The following is a 17,517-nucleotide window of genomic DNA, read 5'->3' as shown; positions in this document are numbered from 1 at the left end:
AGCGCCGTTAGCGCCATTACGTCATCTGACGAAGGCGCACGGCGCCGAAACGCGTAATGACGTAATTTGGCGCACCGATCGAGGAACCACCCACCCCCTGCCCAGACACCGCCGGCACACGGAGAATCAACCCTCGCTACTGGCCGCAGTGAGGTTGCAACGTGAGGTGACACTGCTACACGGAGGTTGGAGTCGGAATCCTTGGTGATTTTAGCTACATGCTTAAAAGTGATTTTATTTTTGTAAGTAGATTTTATCTTGTTTGCGAAGTGATTAAAAAATGTTTTGCTTACGGTTTATTCATTACTCATGTGCACCTGGGTCATGGAGATAAGGCGTCTGCGTTGATGAAGACTGAGGCACCCAGAAGAGTGCGTCAGAGGGACAGATGAGGGCACTCCACTGCGAATACTCTGCAAAAGCATCATGGATGACTATACACATAGAGGGAAGGGGTCTACCAGCTGGCTCTGGTGACATGGGGGACACCCCAGTACTATGAGAAGGAGGTGCATGCTGGGAGCTGTAGTACCTCTATATAGGTGGACATTCTGGGAGATGTAGTACCTCTATAGAGGGGGGCATGCTGGAAGCTGTAGTGCCTCTGTATAGGTAGGCATGCTGGGAGCTGTAGTGCCTCTATAGAGGGTGGCATGCTGGGAGCTGTAGTGCCTCTGTAGAGGGGGCATGCTAGGAGCTGTAATGCCTCTGTATAGGTAGGCATGCTGGGAGCTATAGTGCCTCTGTAGAGGGGGCATGCTGGGACCTGTAGTGCCTCTGTAGAGGGGGCATGCTAGGAGCTGTAGTGCCTCTGTATAGGTGGGCATGCTGGGACCTGTAGTGCCTCTGTATAGGTGGGCATGCTGAGAGCTGTAGTCCCTCCATAGAGGGGGCTTGCTAGGAGCTGTAGTGCATCTATACAGGGGAGCATGCTATGAGCTGTAGTGCCTCTATGTTGGGTCAACGGGACAAAGTGGTCACCATCTAATGCTGCTTCCTGGATGGGAGGTCAGGATCAGGTACTCACACAGGCTTGAAGTCACTGTGTCTGCAGCAGAAGAAGTTATTCTAAAAGCCAGACACCCGATCCTTCAGCTTCCTGATCTATTCTATCTGTACAGTCAGAGTCCTGCTTCAGCTTCTCCCCACGTGCAGTTCGGATGATTTCAGCACTCTCTCCCTCCCCCGTGCTTTGCTGTCGGTACTGAAAGGAGGGAGGGGGGAGTGTATACACAAAGTTGCTGTGGCTATGCACAGAGGTCTGTCTCCTTCTCTGCCAGCGCTCTGGGATTTCTGACTGCCTCAGCAGCGTGGTGAGACCTCCGTGCAGCACTCCTCTATGCTGCCGCTGCCTGCTCTAATCAGCTGATCCTGCCAACTTCCCTGGCTTCCGCCTAGCCGCCCGCTGCGCACACACACATGCTGCAATGTGCTAAGCAATGCGGGCGGCTACAGACAGAAGGAACTGAGGTGACGGTGGGACACACAAGTTACTTCTCAGTCGCCCTAAGAATTCTCCGCCCTAGGAACCGGCCTTGGAGGCCTGCCCAGAAATCCGACCCTGAGTATCAGCTGTGTGATTTAGTGTTTTCTGGCTTTACTGAAGCCAGAAAAATCAGCAATACAGTCAGGCAACTGGTATTTTTTTTTAAACGACATCCAAAGTGAAAATAAACGGAGATAAATCATTGAAGTATGCCAGAGCTAAAATCTGTGAACTAATTGACCCTTTTTATATCTTTCCTGCTCTCAGAAGCCATTTGCTGATAGAAAAGTGTTTTATGGCTGCAATTCCTTATCACTGAGGTTTGCTCTATAGTCCGACCCATACAGAAACTGTCACTTGCCTACCTGATTTTTAACTCTTTTCAGGCAGAGAAAGAAAAAAAGGAACACAGCATAGTTACTTGTGTGTTTGGCACGGTACATACCCATGTCTATCTCATCATGTCACATGTCACCTCGTAAGTCCTTTAAAAGGAATGGAATAGGTCAGCCTCCATATCATTCTCACCTCCGGTTCCCATTAATGCATATTTTTATTTTCCTTTTTGCATAGTCTGCTCTATGCATGTGTAGGCTCCTTGGTACCGTTACCTTGTTTCTTTACTTATTTGCTTTGTTTATCCCTTAGGGAACATTGTTGGAATGGGCCAGTGTATTCTAAATGGTCTGACGGTCGTTATCAAGAAGAAATTCTCAGCCTCACGGTTTTGGGATGATTGTGTGAAGTACAACTGCACAGTAAGGAGCCTGTCTACCTGCATTGTGTTTATATAGAGAGAGAGACTAGTGTAAGTGATCTTTCACGTCGCAAGCTGACCTGTCTCGTTTGCATTCTTTCAGATAGTTCAGTATATTGGGGAAATCTGCCGATACCTACTGAACCAACCAGTACGGGATACGGAACGCCAACACCGGGTGCGCATAGCACTGGGCAACGGACTCCGCCCAGCTATCTGGACAGAGTTTGTCAACAGGTTTAACGTCCCCCAGATTGCAGAGTTTTACGGAGCCACAGAGTGCAACTGCAGCCTGGGCAACTTTGATAATAATGTAAGTGTGTTCTGGGGAGAAATCTTTATTTGCACATTGATATTTACAGATTATTGTCCCAAGGTCACATTGGTTATCATTTTCCAGTTACATTTATTTTTTAATTCATTGTACATTCTGTACAGCAGTGTTCCCCAACCCTGTCCACAAGGCCCACCAACAGTGCATGTTTTGTTGAAATCCACAGTTAGTTAATCATCTTTGCTGAGACACGAATTACCTCACCTGTGCATGTTTGTGGTTTTCTGCAAAACATGCACTGTTGGTGGGCCTTGAGAACGGGATTGGAGAACTCTGTAATGTACAGCACTAGCACTTTAGCGTTAGTCTAGATGTTTCTCTTAGATTAGAATACTTTAGATACATGGGGGGTAGTAGAGCTATTTTTGCGCCCATTCACTTATACACCTGCATTGTATTCAATGAATACTGTCTGGTGGACTACTCACAGGGCTCTGTGATCGAAACAAAAACAGCGTATTACATTTGGGCACACCATGCGCCATCATAGGCTGTAATGTGAATTATGGCTATAGCAGTGCTTAGACAGTAATCTGGGCGCCGTCAAGACAGAACCCAAATTAATATAAAAACAGTGTAATCAATTTTTAACCCCCCTGGGTCCATGGTGGCCTTGAGAAGGAAATAGTAATCAGCACTGCCGGGACGTTTGCAGAAGCAGGGTGAGCCGTTTTTCGGCTTTGCCCTGTGCCCAAATTTACGGGCGCCTTAAAGGGAACCTTAACTGAGAGCGATATGGATGTTTCCTTTTAAACAATGCCAGTTGCTTGCAGGGCTGTGGAGTCGGTACAAAAATACAGACTACTCAGGTTAGGATTCCTCCGACTTCGACTCCTCTAATTTACATATTACAAACTTGTTGATTAAAAGTATGTAACATGAAATGCATCTCAACTGCCAACGCTTAGGAATTTTATAAGACAACTGAAGTGAGAGCGATATGGAGGTTGCCATATTTATTCAATTTCAAACAATACCAGTTACCTGGATATCCGGCGGATCTTATGCCTCTAATACTTTTAGTCATAGACTTGAATTAGTCCTTGGTAAGAGTACTTGTAGAAGGTATAGACAGGAACAAATAACCTCTATCAGGCCCTAGGCAATGTAAGTGTGGGTACATGTAAGAATGATGTGCAGGTACTCTGCAGGGGAATGAGGCTATTCTTCCTCTATTACACATTCTTCATGCACAATCTGAACCAGGTTTATGGGTGATAGACAACACCTCTGTTTTCAATGTGCACAACATTCTCAGTGGATTCCCTGCAGCTCTGTGGGGAGTGCATATGTAGAGTATAGTACTACTGTGTAACAAAGTAAACCTGAGACGGATGAAAATAAAGTTTTATACATACCTGGGGTTTCCTCCAGCCCACTTTAGGCTAATCAGTCCCTCGCTGTCCTCCTCCGCCACCTGGATCTTCTGCTATGAGTCCAGGTACTTGAGCCAGTCTAGTGTAGTGCGCATGCACACACTCCGCCGCCGGAAGCGTACTACACCTGCACAGCACTGTTGCGCAGGTTCAGAACGCTCCTGGCTGTGGGAAAGGCATGTGGCCGGACTGCGCTGACTGGCTGAATTACCAGGACTCATAGCAGAAGATCCAGGTGGCGGAGGAGGACAGCGAGGGACTGATTAGCCTGAAGGGGGCTGGAAGAAGCCCCAGGTATATATAAAACTTTTCTTTTCATCCGTCTCTGGTACCTTTTAATTCGTAGTCACTAAACCAAATTTTAACATCCATCTCATTGACCATCTCTTAGTGACACGGCTACACATCAGGCTTTATTCTTACAGCATAGATGTTATTTATTATATATGAGATTCCTGTGTACACATCAGATATATACAGTCACAAGCCGATATGTATATCTTACTTTAAAAATACGGGGACTGCTTTATTGAAGCAGGACAAGTAACTATTTTTTGATTGGTTTATTTGATTTTTGTGGACTAGACAGAGCTATTACTGTATATATAAATGATTTATGACTATTACCTAAGAAATAGAACATTTTCTCATATTTTCTATTTTAATTACAGTTAAAATTCATTTGGAGTCTGGGCATTTTTTTTCCCGACTCCGACTCCAGGTACCCAAAGTTACTCTGACTCCAGGTACCCAAAAATTGCTCCGACTCTGACTCCACAGCCCTGGTTGCTTGTCAGTCCTGCTGATCTCTCTGGCTGCAGTAGTGGCTGAATCACACCCCTGAAACAAGCATGCAGCTAGTCCAATCTGACTTTAGTCAGAGCACCTGATCTGCATGCATGTTGAGGGGCTGTGGCTAAAAGTATTAGAGACACAGGATCAGCAGGAGAGTCAGGCAACTGGTATTATTGTAAAAGTAAAAATCCTTTTTAGTTTAGGTTCCCTTTTTAATTACATGTATGCCTTTGTGATACCTTTACTGACGTACCAAGATTAATACCCCCATCATCTCTTTTGACCCTTTTTTATTGGTGCTTCAGACTGTAGCCAACAACAGTCATTTCTCTCCAGTCTCCAGAGAGTTTTATTTAAGTTGTGTATGTACAGTATATGTACCCTTGCTTATTTTATAGACCTAATAAAAGTTATGTTTTTAAGTCGGTTGGGCCCAATCCCCTCAGTGAGATATGATCTTGTTGTGGCGCACAATAATAAAGCTAAGTATGATATACTGTGTGTGAGAGGAGCTCAGCCAAAAGGGTGAAAGATACATGGCCTCAATTCACTAAGATCATGCTAGAGATAAGGCAAGCGAAAACTTACCTCCACACGTGAGAGAGTTATCTTATCTCTTCATTCCTTAAAGCGGTATTGTCACCATAAAAATCAAATTTCAACAGCAACTGTTCTGAGTGTATTAAGTGATAAAGATGCTAATCCTGCATTCAAAATTTTTATAAATATGTGTGCAGTTATGTTGCAGCATAACGCTGCACTGGACCTATTTTTCGCCGTCGCCGGGGACTGGAATGCCTGGGGCTCGCCCATCTATAATTTATTCAGCCATTTCCCCTCCTTCTAACCCACCCACCCCTCCTCTGCTTCCCACCCACATCTCCCCTCTTCCCTGGTTGGCTGACACCCCATGTGACGTCTATACTAGACGCCACAGGTGTCAGCCACCGCTGTTGTGGGTACTGGGAAGAGGAGCTTTTCAGAGAGCCGCTGATGCCTGCGAGTGCGAACTGACCAGTTCGCCTGGAGCTCCCATCACCACCGCTCCCGCCCGGAGCCGCTGCCGTCTGGAGCCTCCATCACCGCCGCTCCCGCCCGGAGCCGCTGCCGTCTGGAGCCCCCATCACCGCCGCTCCCGCCCGGAGCCGCTGCCGTCTGGAGCCCCCATCACCGCTGCTCCCGCCCGGAGCCGCTGCCGTCTGGAGCCTCCATCACCTCTCCTGTAGTTAATTTACCTCCTCTGTAGTTAATTTACCTCCTCTGTAGTTATTTTCACATGGAGCTAATTAACAGCCTGTCTTTAACTCTGGAGTTATTTTAAGGATTGGAGAGTTAATTTAAAGACAGAAAAGTTAACTTTAGGCTTGCCTGAGGTAAAATGTTTCCTGAATACTAATGCCTTATCACCATGGTAACAACTCTAGAAGAGTTATTAAAGACAGGAGATAAGCTTAGTGAATTGAGGCCATAGTCTTCCGGGAAGTCCGCAGTCATCAATGGAATTCCGGGGAGAGAAGTGTAGTTAACAGTGTATATACTTGTACAGCTAATATGATCCAGATGAGGACTCTGTCCCACAGGTGTCGAATCTTGATTCTTTATGTTGCGTAAGCCAGCACCGATTCAGTAAAGAGACCTTGGGCAAGACTCCCTGACACCAACTGCCTACTGAGTGTGGTTGTGGCTGCAGCTCTGGCACTTTGATTTTGCCAGGAGAAAAGTGTGATATAAATGTTCTGTCTTGTTCAGTCCCATACTGCTCAGTTTATTTGCAATCCCCCACCACCACCTTATGGACTAGGCTCTGACCCACCTGACCTTTGAACCGAATCTAGTACTGGCCGCGCACGTGCTGTTAACACTGTCTACGTCATGTTACAGTAGATACGGCCTCATATGCACTGCTGCCAGTGCTGTGAGTGTGCGCACAGTGTTTAAGAGCAATGGCGTAGGGCCCGCGGTCGCCATGGCGACCGGGCCCGGCTCCTGAGGAGGCGGGGGGGGGGGGGCCCATGTCAGTTTGGAGGCACATGCGGCCCGTGCACGCTATTGGGAGGGGGAGTCGCAGCCGCGGGGAGGGCAGCCCGACCTCTCCCTCCCTTCCTCTCCCCGGGCCCCCCCCCCCCCTCCCTCAGATGCAGAGTGAGCGCGCGCGGAAGCGCTGTAGGCAGAACTCACCTCCCTGCGTTCCAATCGCCGCTGATCTCCTCTCTGCATAGAAGCTGATACACACACTGCTTCCGGCAGTGTGTGTATCAGCTTCTATGCAGAGAGGAGATCAGCGGCGATTGGAACCAGGGACGGAGGTGAGTTCTGCCTACAGCGCTTCCGCGCGCGCTCACTCTGCATCTGAGGGGAGAGGTCGGGCTGCCCTCCCCGCGGCTGCGGCTCCCCCCTCCATTATGGGGGGGGGGGCACCTACCGACCCACCCTATCCTGGGGGGCAGCTACCTACCTAATCTATCCTGGGGGGCAGCTACCTACCTAATCTATCCTGGGGGGCAGCTACCTGCCTAATCTATCCTGGGGGGCAACTACCTACCTAACCTATCCTGGGGGGCAGCTACCTACCTAACCTATCCTGGGGGGGCAGCTACCTACCTACCTAACCTATCCCGGGGGGGCAGCTACCTACGCTAACCTATCCTGGGGGGCAGCTACCTATCCTGGGGGGCAGCTACCTACCTAACCTATCCTGGGGGGCAGCTACCTAACCTATCCTGAAGGGCAGCTACCTACCTAATCTATCCTGGGGGGGCAGCTACCTACCTAACCTATCCTGGGGGGACAGCTACCTACCTAACCTATCCTGGGGGGCAGCTACCTAATCTATCCTGGGGGGCAGATACCTAATTTAACCTATACTGGGGGGCACCTACCTAATCTAACCTATAATGGGGGGCACCTACCTAATCTAACCTATACTGGGGGGGCACCTACCTAATCTAACCTATACTGGGGGGGCACCTACCTAATCTAACATTATACTGGGGGGGCACCTGCCTAATCTAACCTATACTGGGGGAGCACTTACCTAATCTAACCTATACTGGGGGGCAGCTACCTAATCTATCCTGGGGGGGGGGGCAGCTACCTAATCTATCCTGGGGGGCAGCTACCTAATCTAACCTGTAATGGGGGGCACCTACCTAATCTAACCTATACTGGGGACAGCTACCTAATCTAACCTATACAGGAGGGCACCTACCTCATCTAACCTTATACTGGGGGGCACCTACCTCATCTAACCTATACTAGGGGGCAGCTACCTATCTAACCTATACTGGGGGCACTTGCTTATCTAACCTGTATTGGGGGCACCTAGCTAGCCTATACAGGTGGCAACTATACTGGCTACCTATATTGGAGGCACTTACCTCACTAACCTATACTGGGGGCACCTACCTATCTAACCTATGCTGCGGGCAACTATTCTGGCTACCTATATTAGAGGCACCTACCTAGCTAACCTGTACTGGGGGCACCTATCTATCTAACTTATGCCGGCGGCGCCTGCCTATCTCACCTATACTGGGCGCAACTATACTGGCTACCTATGCTGGAGGCACCTACCTGGCTAACCTATACCGGGGGCAACTATACTGGCTTACCTATGCCTGGCTACCTATACTGGGGGGACCTATAGCTGGCTATAGGGATTCGGATATGTGTGTGCGTCGGGTGTTGCCGGGGGAGGGGGGGCTGTTGTTGCCGGGGGGCCCCACATCCAGATTCCGCATCGGGGCCCAGAGGTTTGTAGCTACGCCACTGTTCAAGAGGCCTTTGGGAACAATATGCGTGTGACGTGGACAGTGAAAACAGCACATGCACGGCCAGTACTAGATCCGGTTTAAAGGCCCTGACCCGAGGTGGGTAGGGGCCTAGTCTGGGAGAGATTACAAATAAACTAAGCAGTGCAGGACTGAATGGGGGACAGAGCCCTTATCTAGATGACATAAGCTATACAAGTATGTACACTGTTTACTACCTTTTGTCTTGCTTCGAAATTCCTTTAAGATATGTTTTTAGGTTTGCCTAGTGTGGGGAAGCTCCCTCCGGTTTTATTGCTGTCTGTGTCCCATGTTTCTCTGTGTGTGGCAGCTGGCATTCATCCAGGGAGAGGTAGCTTTCCTGTAATGCTTGGAGCTGTAGAGGGGGTATGGATTGCATATAATAAATCGGAGAACTGAGATTTGTAATCTTAAATGATGACATGACTGTGTGCTGTGGTCTGTTCAGGTGGGATCCTGTGGGTTTAACAGCCGTATCCTGCCTTTCGTGTACCCCATCCGACTAATGAAAGTAAATGAAGACACTATGGAGCTTATCCGCACCCCTGAAGGGCTCTGTATCCCCTGCCAGCCAGGTGAGTCCACAGAGATGTCATGTCTTAGCGTACTTCTCTTCTTTTTGTTTACTTGAACGCACGCTCTTTCAGCATTGCTGCAGCTGCCCACATTAGAGTACAGAGTAGTGCGGCCCATACAGTGCAAGTGGGAGGCACCGGCCATTGCCATGAGTCTTGGAGGGACTGAGCATCAGTAAAATGAATGGGAATCCTGGGCATCAGCAGTTAAATGGTTTGATTCACTAAGCTTCGCTGCTACAGCAGAGCAGCTTAATGAGAGCAGAGAGTGTTATAATCCCCTGCGCATGCAATGTAGCCATAGCATGTGCAGTAAAATTACGCTGTGCTCATTTAGTGTTAAGGGCACTTTGTTACACTTAACAAGCGCTCTACTAAACCTGCCCGGAGCCCGGCGGGTCCAGTAGCTTCAACGTACAAGATGCTGTCTAGTGTAATTTCACTGTGCACGCTTTGGCTGCATTATAACACTCTGCTCTCATTAAGCTTCACTGCTGTAGCAGCACAACTTGGTGAATCAAGCCCAAAATGTGAGCTGTATGCTTTGCTGTAAGGGCTGATGCACACTGTCTGCATTGGCGCAACATTTTCATTCTTCAAACCACTTCCTACCAGAGGACATGAAAATAAGTCGCTGTACTCTCCTCTCTACAAAATCCTAAGAAACACAGTTTATTCATCCCTGAGCTCATAAAAAGGCTACAGAGTTGAAAAGTAATGTATGTATAACATAGCAATGAGCGGAGAATGGACAAAAAAAGTCCATTCCCCGCTCTAGTGGGAAGAGCCGAAAGCTATAATGGGAAAAAATTACACTATTTATCCATTTTTATCCATTTACAATGCATTGAAATAAGGTAATTACTGAAAATAAAATTGCCCACAAAAAGCCTAATTTGTCCTGAAAAAAACTATATATAGATAATTTAGGTGTGATGGGTAGTAATAAAGTTTTTGGATACGGTAGGAGGCGCCCGGTAAGGAAATTATAATCTAAATAGTTCTATATGGTAGGTACAACATTGGGTAGAAAAAATGGTGTGATCCTACCTTCTAAAGGCACTTCAATTGACCTGAGGAAGCGGTTTTGACCGTGAAACGCGTTGTCTGTGCCCCAAATAAAACCTGACTATATAAGTATACATCTCAATCTGTATTTTTCCCGCAAGGGACATCTAGAAGGTAGGATCACACCATTTTTTTCTACCTAATGTTGTGCCTACCATATAGAACTATTTAGATTATAATTTCCTTACCGGGCGCCTACTACCGTATCCAAAAACCAATTAGTACCCCTTGATTTTAGGGGTGGATCAACGTTAGAAAATCTCTGACGGATCTGCCTTTTTAGGAGCAGTGACCAAAAAAGGAATAAAAGGCCGAGTGGGGACGGTATTTCCCCACCTGCGAAAACTAATGGTTGCCTCTTTCAGCAACCTACTCTTGTGAGTATAATACCTACTGTTTGTATGAAATTTCTTTCGTACATATTAACGTATTGCACCAAATTGGGCTCCCGGATCTCCTGTGTTTTTGTCTTCTACTACTTCTATAGTAATAGTTATTGCCTAAGTAATTAGTGCTGCGCTGAATTGTGAAAACCACCTCCGTAGCGAAGTGGTTATTAAAAGCGTGTTCTCTTCACTTGAATGAGAATAGATTTTGCAGCAATTCTCACTTGATTGAGAATGTGCTTTTAAAAATGAAGTGTAACCGCAGCTAGTCTGATCAGACCGAAGTGTACTCAGGTCCTAAAGCTATTTAAACTACATTTCCAAAAACATTCAGACTATAAGGCTGCGCAAAGCAGCTTTCCCGTCCTCTGCCTGCTGCTTCTTGCTCCCTCTTATTTATTTATTTCAAATGGGTCTCCAATGGTTTTTTACATACTCATTTGGCCTCAGGTTTCTTGTAGAGCTATATGCCTGCATGACACATGAAGAAATTTGGTGTACTGTGATGGCAGCTTTTCTGAAAGGAAGTCTTAACTTGCGTGTTTCTCTTCTCATAGGAGAGCCAGGGCAGCTGGTGGGACGTATTATCCAGTCAGACCCACTACGAAGATTTGACGGTTACGTGAACGAGACGGCCACCAACAAGAAGATGGCAAACAATGTATTCAAGCATGGCGACATGGCCTATCTTTCCGGTAACCCTTCACGTGTTTTCTCCCAGAAGAGAACAGGCGTCTTTTCAGCTTCTTGTTTTTATGGGATCTGCTGAAAGTGGCCGGTTTATAATTATTTTCGATTAAACAGTTCAAGATAACAGAGCGAGTGCACACCTATGCCCTAAACATCCCAATACATCATATTACAGCGGTGCAACATCCGGATGAAAAATAGCTATAGATCATAAGTGGCAACTGAGAAAGAGGTAATCCAGGAGCAACTTCGCCATTCCAGTTTTCAATAAAACATCCAAAAACTTTAATGCAATTCTTCCAGTAAAATAGTTACAATGGGTAAAGGACATCAAAAAGCAATACTTATCAACAAGAGGTAGTGAAGGTGGTGCGGAGGCTGGTCGACGATCGTTTCGCCCCTCTATGAGGGCTTTTTCGAGACCGTATTACCCATTGTAACTATTTTACTGGAAGAATTGCATTAAAGTTTTTGGATGTTTTATTGAAAACTGGAATGGCGAAGTTGCTCCTGGATTACCTCTTTCTCAGTTGCCACTTATAATTATTTTCCGTGTTCCCCACTTGTTAATATATGATCAGTATTTATAGCATCATCATTTACACATGCAATCATATTTGTTCACTGGTGAGCTATGCTTAATTGCAAGTACCGTAATTCGCCTAAATTGGTGCTTCATTCACTTTGTATTAGTAAAAGTAAGAGGCCCACATGTAAGTTGGGGCTGCTTACCACAATTAAAGTGGAGATCTGCAGCAAAAGTGATGAAGAGCATGTTTTACATAGTACGGCTGTTCTCCATTGCTGCCTCTGGCATTCACCACATTCGGTTTCGGTTCACACTATGCCAGAACGGGTAGCGTACTCTTATGTTCTGCGGTGAAAGTGCTTGCACTGTCTGGGGGGCAGAAGCATGCCATCTCTTCATGTACAGCAATGCAACTGTCTACTAATTATCGTGCAGGTCAAGAAGGGCTGTGGTGGTTTTGTGAGTACAGTCTGTACACAAAGGTTGAGTGTAGAAACAGAGATGCCAACAAAAGGATAAAATATGTTTAGAAAGGTAGTGGTGGACTTATATCCCCAAAAGTAGGCTCAATTATGTTGATCTTCGTCAACAATTTGCTTTTTTAGAATACAACACAATGCAACATGTTTCGCAGGTGCAATCCTGCTTCATCAGGCACATATTGGAGTAGCTAGAACATGTCCATAACATGCCAAGCACCTCTGTTCACTAAAAATGTTGACCTTTTACTTTTAACATACTGCACCATTGTGGCCTCTTGGTTTCCCTTTTGTCTATACTCAAAGTTTACAAGTTAGGGCCTATATGCAAAGGGTGTGCACAGCCACCAATGGTTCTAGATCTCGCTCCAAGTAAAATATTCAATACAGTACCTCAGTGCTATTGCACATATGTCATTTTCTCTAATTGCACACGTATCCTTCCAATTGCACATATTTCTCCAATTGTACATTTCCTAGTACTTCCAACAAGGATCTGATGTTCCCACAGTTCAATATCCAATAAATATCCACATCACTTTTCGAGTGTTCTATAAATGTGTCTCGTTTATAAGTGGACCCAGCAATACACAGACAAGAGTGCAAATATCCCAGTGTTTAAGAAGTTCCACAGTAAAATTCAGTACAGATGTATATCAATAAAATGAGCCTACATTCACATGAACTGTAAAAAAGTTGTGTGGAGGTGCCGAATGTAGGAAGTGGACCTAGAGCTGTGTGCAGTTTGTCTATAAAAATAAATATATGAAGAGGCAATCTCTTACCTCTCCAGATGATGACACCAGCATGGTAAGGAAATGTTTTATTTACACAAAATGGGTATGACAAGGCATTTCATGGGGACTTGCTGTTCCTCAGGTCAATTAAAGAAGAGTTGTCTGAATCTCAAAGCAGCAGTGAATGTGAGCGCCTCTGATCAGAGGTGCTCATGTTCACTGCTGCTTTGATATTCAGACACAACTATTTTTAAATTGACCTGAGGAAGTGGGCAAGCACCCGTGAAACTCGTTGTCAAACCGGTTTTGTGTGAAAAAAAAGTACGTAACAAAGTACGTACACGTGTACACACACGTACGTACGTACGCACGCACGTACGTACGCACGCACGTACGTACGTACGTACGCACGCAGTACGCACGCACGTACGTACGTACGCACGCAGTACGCACGCACGTACGTACGTACGTACGCACGCAGTACGCACGCACGTACGTAAGCACGTACGCACACACGTACGTACGTACGTACGTACGTACGTACGTACGTACGTACGTACACACACGTACACGTACGTACACACGTACACACGCACACACGTACGCATACACACGTACACACACACACGTACACACGTACGCATACACACGTACACACACACACGGGTACGCACGCACGTGCGCGCGCACGTACGTACGCACGCACGCACGTACGCACGCACGCACGTACGTACGCACGCACGTACGCACGCACGTACGCACGCACACACGTACGTACGCACACACGTACGTACGCACGCACGTACGTACGCACGCACACACGTACGTACGCACACACGTACGTACGCACGCACACACGTACGTACGCACACACGTACGTACGCACACACACGTACGTACAGACACGTACACACACGTACAGACACGTACAGACACGTACACACGTACAGACACGTACACACGTACAGACACGTACAGACACGTACAGACACGTACGCACGTACAGACACGTACGCACGTACAGACACGCACGCACGTACAGACACGCACGCACGTACAGGCACGCACGCACGTACAGGCACGCACGCACGTACAGGCACGCACGTACAGACACGCACGCACGTACAGACACGCACGCGCGTACGCACGTACACGTGCGTACGCACATACACGTGCGTACGCACATACACGTGCGTACGCACATACACGTGCGTACGCACATACACGTGCGTACGCACATACACGTGCGTACGCACATACACGTACACACGTACACGTACACACGTACACGTACACACGTACACGTACACACGTACACGTACACACACACGTACACACACGTACACGTACACGTACACGTACACGTACACACACACGTACACACACACGTACACGTACACGTACACGTACACACACACACACACACACGTACACACACACACGTACACGTACACACACACACGTACACGTACACACACACACACGTACACACACACACACGTACACACACACGTACACACACACGTACACGTACACACACACACGTACACACACACACACGTACACACACACGTACACACATACACACACACACACGTACACACATACACACACACGTACACACACACGTACACACATACACACACACACACGTACACACACGTACACACACACGTACACACATACACACACACACACACGTACACACACACGTACACACATACACACACACACACGTACACACACACGTACACACACACGTACACACATACACACACACACGTACACACACACGTACACACATACACACACACACGTACACACACACGTACACACATACACACACACACGTACACACATACACACACACACACGTACATACACACGTACACACGTACACACATACACACACACACACACACACACACGTACATACACACGTACACACATACACACACACACACGTACATACACACGTACACACATACACACACACACACACGTACATACACACGTACACACATACACACACACACACACGTACATACACACGTACACACACACACACACACACGTACATACACACGTACACACGTACACACATACACACACACACGTACACACACACGTACATGCACACGTACACACTTGTTCATTTCCTACATTGGGGGCCTCAACCTAACTTTTTTACAGTTCAGTCTTCGACCTCCTCAGGAGGTAGTACACTTTGTAACCCCTCCACTACAGAGTCATCCAGGAGAGCGACCTTCCAGCATCCAGTTTCATATGGACACACACGTACGCACACACACACGTACACACACACGTGCGCACACACACGTACGCACACACACACGTACGCACACACACACGTACGCACACACACACACGTACGCACACACACACACGTACGCACACACACACACGTACGCACGCACACACACGTACGCACGCACACACACGTACACACGTACGCACACGCACACACGTACGCACACACATACACACACACACACGTACACGTGTACACGTACACACATACACACATACATGTACACACGTACACGTACACACACACGTACACGTACACACACACGTACACGTACACACACACGTACACGTACACACGTACACGTACACATACACACGTACACGTACACATACACACGTACACGTACACATACACACGTACACATACACACGTACACATACACACGTACACGTACACACGTACACGTACACACACGTACACGTACACACACATACACGTACACACACACGTATGTACACACGTACGTACACACGTACACATACACGTACACACACATACACGTACACATACACGTACACACATACGTACACATACACGTACACACGTACATACACGTACACACGTACATACACGTACACACGTACACACGTACATACACGTACACACGTACATACACGTACACACGTACATACACGTATACACGTACATACACGTACACACGTACATACACGTACATACACGTACATACACACATACACGTACATATTATTATTTTTATACTTCCGCCATCCATGTAGTATTTACCTAAGAAACATTCAAAAAAGTTTGGTGCTAGTGGCTTGTTCTTGCTAGTAATTATGAATATTCACCTTTTACCCATTTTCGTTACAAATGGTCTATGCTTGCTAGTTATTCCAATGATAAATCCAGACTGGCCTTCTTCTGCAGGTGATGTGCTGGTAATGGATGAATACGGTTATATGTATTTCAAGGACAGGACGGGAGACACATTCCGGTGGAAGGGAGAGAATGTGTCCACCACAGAAGTGGAAGGAATACTCAGTAAACTCCTTGGACAGGCTGATGTGGTGGTCTATGGAGTGGAGGTGCCAGGTAATCCCTCCCAACTGATGCCATGCTCTGTATGTCTACATACATTGTCCTGGCCAATAAGTAACGCTTAACTCTCACTGGTCTTTCCTAGGAACGGAGGGGAAAGCGGGAATGGCAGCCATTGCTGACCCTGACCACAAGAGTGACTTGGAAAAGTTCGCCCGAGACCTTAAAAAGTTGCTACCTGGGTATGCACACCCCGTCTTCCTCAGATTGCTGCCTGAAGTGAATAAAACAGGTAAGCAGTCTGATAATCCTGGTGTCAGCAGGTTACTAATGTTTCTAAATCATTCTTGCTGTAATAATGTAAATAATTACTAAAGCTTGGGTTTGCTGTAAAAATGGACACACTTTTTTTTCCCCCCAATTCCCATAAGGCAGAAACTCACAGGCATTGGTTGCTGAGCAGCATCCTCTGACTGGGCGGTGGTTGCTGAGCAGCATCCGCTGACTGGGCGGTGGTTGCTGAGCAGCATCCTCTGACTGGGCGGTGGTTGCTGAGCAGCATCCTCTGACTGGGCGGTGGTTGCTGAGCAGCATCCTCTGACTGGGCGGTGGTTGCTGAGCAGCATCCTCTGACTGGGCGGTAGTTGCTGAGCAGCATCCTCTGACTGGGCGGTGGTTGCTGAGCAGCATCCTCTGACTGGGCGGTGGTTGCTGAGCAGCATCCTCTGACTGGGCGGTGGTTGCTGAGCAGCATCCTCTGACTGGGCGGTGGTTGCTGAGCAGCATCCTCTGACTGGGCGGTGGTTGCTGAGCAGCATCCTCTGACTGGGCGGTGGTTGCTGAGCAGCATCCTCTGACTGGGCGGTGGTTGCTGAGCAGCATCCTCTGACTGGGCGGTGGTTGCTGAGCAGCATCCTCTGACTGGGCGGTGGTTGCTGAGCAGCATCCTCTGACTGGGCGGTGGTTGCTGAGCAGCATCCTCTGACTGGGCGGTGGTTGCTGAGCAGCATCCTCTGACTGGGCGGTGGTTGCTGAGCAGCATCCTCTGACTGGGCGGTGGATGCTGAGCAGCATCCTCTGACTGGGCGGTGGATGCTGAGCAGCATCCTCTGACTGGGCGGTGGATGCTGAGCAGCATCCTCTGACTGGGCGGTGGATGCTGAGCAGCATCCTCTGACTGGGC

The 17,517-nt window shown here is 47.6% G+C and overlaps 1 protein-coding gene across 1 annotated transcript in view; it reads left to right on the top strand.

Moving 5' to 3' along the window:
- The window catches only part of SLC27A4 (solute carrier family 27 member 4), a 131,392-nt gene that overhangs the window by 97,796 nt on the left and 16,079 nt on the right, over window positions 1-17,517 (top strand). Inside the window, exons 7-12 of the mRNA XM_068248577.1 lie at window positions 2,135-2,244; window positions 2,347-2,556; window positions 8,988-9,114; window positions 11,126-11,263; window positions 16,224-16,388; window positions 16,480-16,626. Of these exons, the coding sequence (XP_068104678.1) occupies window positions 2,135-2,244; window positions 2,347-2,556; window positions 8,988-9,114; window positions 11,126-11,263; window positions 16,224-16,388; window positions 16,480-16,626 (897 nt within the window). The remainder of the gene's footprint in view (window positions 1-2,134; window positions 2,245-2,346; window positions 2,557-8,987; window positions 9,115-11,125; window positions 11,264-16,223; window positions 16,389-16,479; window positions 16,627-17,517) is intronic.

This window comes from Hyperolius riggenbachi, chromosome 8, assembly GCF_040937935.1.
Source record: "Hyperolius riggenbachi isolate aHypRig1 chromosome 8, aHypRig1.pri, whole genome shotgun sequence".
In the NCBI taxonomy this organism is placed as follows: domain Eukaryota; kingdom Metazoa; phylum Chordata; class Amphibia; order Anura; family Hyperoliidae; genus Hyperolius; species Hyperolius riggenbachi.
This window is presented reverse-complemented; position numbering and strand designations above follow the sequence as displayed.